This window comes from Mastomys coucha, unplaced genomic scaffold, assembly GCF_008632895.1.
Source record: "Mastomys coucha isolate ucsf_1 unplaced genomic scaffold, UCSF_Mcou_1 pScaffold21, whole genome shotgun sequence".
In the NCBI taxonomy this organism is placed as follows: domain Eukaryota; kingdom Metazoa; phylum Chordata; class Mammalia; order Rodentia; family Muridae; genus Mastomys; species Mastomys coucha.
This window is the reverse complement of record NW_022196904.1, coordinates 78,790,908-78,797,702: the sequence shown is the minus strand read 5'-3', so window position 1 is coordinate 78,797,702 and position 6,795 is coordinate 78,790,908. Positions and strand designations below refer to the sequence as shown.

General features: G+C 42.5%; 1 protein-coding gene and 1 long non-coding RNA gene across 4 annotated transcripts in view; one reads left to right on the top strand and one right to left on the bottom strand.

The window, feature by feature from the left end:
• Positions 1-5,819: 5,819 nt before the first annotated feature.
• On the bottom strand, positions 5,820-6,383 carry LOC116102551. The gene is made up of 2 exons (XR_004123220.1): positions 6,280-6,383; positions 5,820-5,973 (listed from the first exon to the last, which is right to left on the bottom strand). It is a non-coding gene; the product is annotated as an uncharacterized LOC116102551 (long non-coding RNA).
• Positions 6,384-6,440: 57 nt separating this feature from the next.
• Positions 6,441-6,795, top strand: part of Hikeshi (heat shock protein nuclear import factor hikeshi) — a 26,547-nt gene continuing 26,192 nt past the window's right edge. For 2 of the 3 annotated variants that reach the window (XM_031387293.1, XM_031387294.1), the window contains exon 1: positions 6,442-6,678. Coding sequence is in view for 1 of the 3 variants with exons in the window: in XM_031387292.1 (XP_031243152.1) it covers positions 6,649-6,678 (30 nt within the window). In the remaining 2 variants the exon portion in view is untranslated. Of the gene's footprint in view, positions 6,679-6,795 lie in introns of all 3 variants that reach the window. The other variant, XM_031387292.1, reaches the window with a different exon arrangement.

Sequence of the window (6,795 nt, the reverse complement as noted above, 5' to 3'; positions counted from 1 at the left end):
CCATTAGTTGAACTCAGTGGGAGACCGGCTCCCAGAACCTAAAAACAATGGGAGGCCAGTTCCCAAGAACCCAGAAACAAGGGAACCAAGACAACTTGGCCTGAGAACTCAGAAACAACCTGGCCCAAAACAATTGCCAGGTGGCTAGCCCGCCCCTGGACCCTAGCACGAGCCAGTACCAATCAGAAACCATCCTGCACCTTCCCCTTACTCCAGTCTTCCCTTTTGCCCCAGCAACTGCACAGAAATAAAAAGCTGCCTAAGACTCTGCTCCGGGCCAGACTCCTCTACCCCTGCATGGGATATGAGTCTCACCCCAGCTAGCTGGAATAAAAAGCCTCTTGTAGACTGCATCAAGTCCGTGTCTTGGTGGTGTGTGGGGTCGTCGCTCCCGGGATTTGAGTGTGGGGGTCCCTCTGGGAATCTCACACTTTCTTTCTTCCTTCCTTCCTTCCTTTCTTTGTTCTTTCTTTCTTCCTTTCTTTTTTAAAGATGTATTTATTTATTTTATGTCTGTGAGTACACTGTAGCTGTTTTCAGACACCAGGAGAGGGCATTAGATTCATTACTGACGGTTGTGAACCATCATGTGGTTGCTGGGAATTGAACTCAGGACCTCTGGAAAAGCAGTCATTGCTCTTAACTGCTGAGCCATCTCTCCAGCCTTCTTTACTTTCTTAAAATAAAAAATAAAGAGAATTTTAAAATGCCCTGGAGATAGTTGCCAATGGTAGAGAACTTGCCTTACATGTCTTGGAGCAGGGCTAGGTTCAATCCCTGTGTCCTCAAAAGATGGACTTGGGAGGAAATGAATGTCAAATATATACTTAACAGTACTTTCCATAGTAAAGGGAAAAAATTAAAAGTCAATATAGGAAAGCAGAGGCAGGCAGATTTCTGAGTTCGAGGCCAGCCTAGTCTACAGAGTGAATTCCAGGACAGCCAGGGTTATACAGAGAAACCCTTTCTGGAAAAAAAAAAAGTCAGTATAGATTATGAAAAAAAAACTACATAAATTTAGCTTTGCTGTTATGCTTAAACATAACAAAGGGCTAGAGAGATGGCTCAACATTTAAGAGCACCGGCTGCTCTTCCAGAGGACCCAGGTTTAATTTCCAGCACTCATATGCCTTTTAAACAGCTGTAACTCTAGTTCCAAAGGATCTGACACCCTCCTCTGGCCTCCTTGGGCACTTGCACTCCAATGGTACACAGACAGATAGCCATACACATAAAAAAATTAATATTTTTTAATTAACAGATTAAAACACAACTATGTAACTCATGATTTTATTTGTGCTGAGTTCAGCTCGGTGACTCCTCTGACTTTGGCTAAGCTTGCATTCGCCTGCTCAGCTGCAAGTCAGACCCTGAGGTTTGACCGCTGGTGTGAAACCAGGTATCTTTCATTATCTGCAGCCATTCCTTGGCTTAGTGCTTACATAGCTTGGCCAACTTCCAAGTGCTAGAGGAGAAGTTTGTAAATAGTTTGGGGCTTGGAACTGGCACAGCACCACTTCTTTCAGTCAGATCAAACACAGCCAAGAGAGAAGAAACTGACTATCCCCCTCTGCAAAGCCACAGTCCATGAGCTTGGACACAGGTAAGGATGAGACTGACATGTTTGCAACTGGCTCCTGGTGATAAGACTCAGATCTGCCTTCAAGAAAGAACTATTGTTTGGAAGGTTTCAAATTATCAACATATCTTATCTGAGTTAAAATTCTTACAATAGCACAGTGTTATTTCTCTCCTTGTCATGGAGAAAAGAACTTGAGAAAGGAAGGTTTTATTTGGGCTTGTTCTATGAGAGAATATATTCTATCACAGTGAGGAAAGCATGGAGACGGGAACTTGCTCATATCTAGGTGGGTGAAAGAAGGCAGCAGGCCAGAAGCACGGTTGGGTTATAACCTCATGACCTGATTTACTGACTCACTGCTTCTAAGCAGACCCACTTCCTCAAACCTCCCACATCAGCACTAGTATATGGCTCCAAAGGTTTAAGCACACAATCCTGTGAGGACAGTTTACATTTGAACGCTAACACTCTCCCCTGGTTCTCCATCAGCTTATGCTATGCCATGCAAAATGCACTCAGCTTAACTTCAGAAGGCCTGGGGCTTTACAGTTCTAACATGTTTTTCTAACAAGTCTCTTCTGAGGTGTGGGCAATCACTGGACTGTGAGGGGCTTTGCAAAAAAAGATTCCTGTGTGTGTGTGTGTGTTTCCAGACAGTGATTCTCTGTGTAGTCCTGAATGTGCTGGAAAAATCACTCGGTAGACCAGACTGGTCTTAAATTCAGAGATCTGCCTGCCTTTGCCTCCCAAGTGCTAGGATTGCAGGCAAGTAACACCACCCCTCCAGCAAGGTCTATACTTTTAACACACAAGGGCACAAGGTAAAACAGTGCCATCCCACAAGAAAGGAATAAGAGGACAGCAGGAAAGATTATTGCAAGTTCAAGGCCAGCATGAGCTACACAATGAATTTAAGGCTAGCCTAACCTACACGGATGAGACCTTGTCTCAAAACAATATAAAACAACCCAAAAACAAAACAAAGAAACAACAACAACAAATCAATATGGTTTGAAAGGTGAGCAATACCTTTGAGATCTTAGATCTATTTCTCAAATTGTCCATGGATTCTTCAATATAAGTTAATTTGATATGAATAAGATTTCTCTATTTGAGCCGGGCAGTGGTGGCGCACGCCTTTAATCCCAGCACTTGGGAGGCAGAGGCAGGCGAATTTCTGAGTTCGAGGCCAGCCTGGTCTACAGGAGTGAGTTCCAGGACAGCCAGGGCTACACAGGGAAACCCTGTCTCGAAAAACCAAAGAAAAAAAAATTAAAAAAAAAAAATAAAAAATTGGTAAACTGAAATCCTTAAGGAGAGAGTCAGAAATTAAAGGGAAAAGTATTTTCCACATTAGAAAATGGAAACCACTACTACAGGAGAAGGTGCTTGGATCTCATACAGTTTCATCTTAGTTGTCGTCATGGAGCTAGTTACAATACATTCACAGCGATCAGATCATAGTTATGTAGGATTTAAGAAGATGTTTTAGTCTAAAAAGATGTTTTTAGCTTGGTAATACAAGTTTACTGCCAGGCGGTGGTGGCGCATGCCTTTAATCCCAGCACTTGGGAGGCAGAGACAGGTGGATTTCTGAGTTCGAGGCCAGCCTGGTCTACAGAGTGAGTTCCAGGACAGCTAGGGCTACACAGAGAAACCCTGTCTCTGAAAAAAAAAAAAAAAGTTGACTTAGGTATAAAACTTTGAATATATCGGGCAGTGATATAGCACGCCTTTAATCCCAGCACTTGGGAGGCAGAGGCAAGCAGATTTCTGGGTTCGAGTCCAGCCTGGTCTACAGAGTGAGTTCCAGGACAGCCAGGGCTACACAGAGAAACCCTTCTCAAAACAAACAAACAAACAAACAAACAAAAAACCCAGAAAAAACAAAACAAACAAAATTTTGAATATACCAAGATATGATAGATAATAGAGATTTTTCCCTAATTGCCAAGTATTGTAGACTGGACATTGTAAATGTAATCATACCTTACAGTTTTCATAATTGTTATAATTGCATTCAATTCATGTTTGAAAAAAGAGAAGCCTTTTATTGGACTAAAAGGGAGAATCTTTTGTTGTATGTATGCATCACCTGTCAATTAAAAAACCTATGGTCTATAGGAAAGTGTAGACTAGAAGGAGGAATATCTGGGAGGCAGAAAGAATTCTGAGATAGAGCTAGGTGGGGAGATTAGCTTGGGAAGATGTGAGGAGTACAGATGCATGGTGCTTGAGCAGAGGTAACCAGCCATATGGCAGAATGTAGATTAGAATAAATGGGATATTTTAAATGATGATCTAGTCAGAGTCTGAGTCTTATTTCTGGGAGCATGAGGCTGGGAGGAAGAACCAGACTTAATTCTACAAATATATGATGTGTGTGTGTGTGTGTGTGTGTGTGTGTGTGTATGTGTGTGTGTGTGTGTGGAAGCCAAGCTTTCAACAGGCTGGAGAAAGGTTACTAAATTATTGTCTCTAATTCTCAGTCCAATCTAAAACTAAAATTATTTACCACAAAATGGTAAAAAAAAAAAAAGAGCAAGTCCTACACAATAAAGACTAAAGTAATTATAATAAACAGCAGCTACAGATTATTACAAAGATTCTATGCTAGCCAGTTCTTAAGCTATTAATAAAGTTGTCTTATAAGGGAAGGAGCAACTATCAAGTGCATACTATAGACAAATGAAAATGTTGCCCAAGCACATAAAAGTTGAATAGTATGAGTTGCTCCTAAAGTAAAACGCGGCACAGAACCCAAGGTGGGGTATTACACAGGGAACCCTGCAAAGTGAAGCAATGATACTGAGCAGGAATCTAACCACTATTTAGTATTTCATAAGTAAGAACCATCAAAGCGACTCTATTAGGTAAATCCTGATATTATTCCATTTTAAAAATGGTGAAAAAGAAACATGGGATGGTAGGTTACTCAGTCTATTATGCAGCTAGTAAATGGTAGAAGTGAATGAACTTTGACCAGAAGCAGTATGACTGCCAGGGGTCTTAGTGTGTACATCCTTTCTAGTCTACAAGTTCAGGGACTTGTTAGGTAAAGAAAGTGAGGTGTTGGCAGAAAGATCTTTCCCTATGTCTTCACCTTTGGATCAGCTATCTCAGGGTATGTCTGACACTCCATATAAAACTTGCACTGGAGAAGAGAGACCAGCTATGGCTGGTGGTCCATGCTTAGATTCATCAAGCTTCAAAAAGACTGTCTTCTTTATGCAAAAGGCACAGGGATTAAAGCTGAGAAAGGGAGAGTGAGTATCAGTGGCAGCGGTCCTTAGTGCTACTTCCTTTAGATACTGTTTTGTGTTTCCAACGAGCCTTTTCTGGAAATGCATACAGAAATAAAAGAACACTTAAGCCAGTTTTGGTGGTGTGTGTTTGTACTGTCAGCACTTGGGAAGTGGAGGAAGAAGGATCAGGAATTCAAGATTATCCTTGAGGACCCAGCAAGTTTCAGGCTAGTCTAGATTAGGTAAAACCTTGTCTTCTTCCTTTTTTTTAATAGATAGACAAATAAATGAATAAAAAATAAAAACCAAACCAACCAACCAACCAACCAAAAAACCCAAAAGATGGGCAGCAGTGGGGGACAACTTTAATTGCAGTGCTTAGTAAGCAGAGGGAAGCAGATCTGAGTTTGAGGCCAGCCTGGTTTATAGAGTTCCAGGACAGCTCGGGCTACACAGAGAAACTCTATCTTGGAAAACAACCCCCCAAAAGTGGGAAAGCTTAGCTTAGCTTTTTTTTTTTCTTTTTTTTTTTTTTAAAAAAAAAAAGCATTTTACAGCTGGGTGGTGGTGGCGCAAGCCTTTAATCCCAGCACTTGGGAGGCAGAGGCAGGTGGATTTCTGAGTTCTGGGCCACCCTGCTCTACAGAGTGAGTTCCAGGGCAGCCAAGGCTACACAGAGAAACCCTGTCTCGAAAAAACAACAAAACAAAACAAACAAACAAACAAAGCATTTTACAACAAAACACCCTAAACAGCATCAAATCCTACTCTTAGTAGCAGTCATGGATTAATTTATCATTTAATCCTTTCAGCAACCCTGAGATATAGGTATATTTGTCTCAATTTTCAAATGATAGACAGAAGAAGTTGTTATATAGCTTGCCCACAGTTGCACAGCACCTTATTGGTGTGGGCTGGTGGGGTGGGGTGGGAGGCGGAAGCAAAAGTGAAGCTGGAAAGCACTACAAGAAATATAAGCAAGAACACAACTACTTGTTTAACTACTTGTTAAAATTAGTACTTAGTGGGGAAAAAGTACTTCTGTACCTCCATGGCTTTAGTGGTCCACGCCTATAATTCCAATTACTGGTGGCCGAGAATGGAAGTTCACGAGTTTGAGGTCTACCTGGGCTAGGTAATAAGACCCTGCCATAAAAATAATGAGATAAAAATACATTAACGCTTTTGAGATAGTATTTGTCAGAAAGGACACAGTAATTGGGTGACAATTTGAATGTACGCTCCCAAAATTACAGTTTTTCAAGCTTTAGGATTGGTTATGCTGAACCAACTGCCCTCAGTATAAAATGGAGATAATATTTACCCCGTTGGGCTTTCGAAGGGAGAGACTGGGTGAAACGATTCTGACAAAGGCGCATTGTTACTCCTAAAATGTTACGCAAATATCAGAAAGGTCTTCTCTCAGTACCGTATTTAGAAATTTCGACTCACTCAGGCACGGAAATCACGTACTAAGAGTCCTAACTTTCAAATTCTCCGGGCTCGCCGTTACAGAGGCTGGCGCACGGCATTATGGGATTTGTAGTCTTAGTGCGTTACCGGCTCCTCCTTACTGCCTTAGAAGGAGGAAATGTGTGTAAAGACCCGGAAGTACTCGTTCCTGAGAGGCGTGCAGGTTAGGAAGGAAGGGTCAGAGGTCGCCGGCCCAGATGCGTTCCTGTGTTGCTATGTAGTGGAGGGGAACGTTCCTTCCTGCAAATTCTGGAAGGTTCTTGAGTTTAACTAGGACAGTGGCTGCGGAATTCCTGGTGTCCGGCCTGAGGTGCCCGCTGGCCGAGCAGAGGCGCCGAGGGCGCTGCCATGTTTGGCTGCCTGGTGGCGGGGAGGCTGGTGAGGATGGCCCTGGCGGTGGCAGGAAGGGGTCGGTGACTGAGAGCTGGGTGGTGGCACGTTGCACATAGCTAGGAACGCGGGGAAACCTGGTCATTGTCTTTTTTTTTTTTTTTT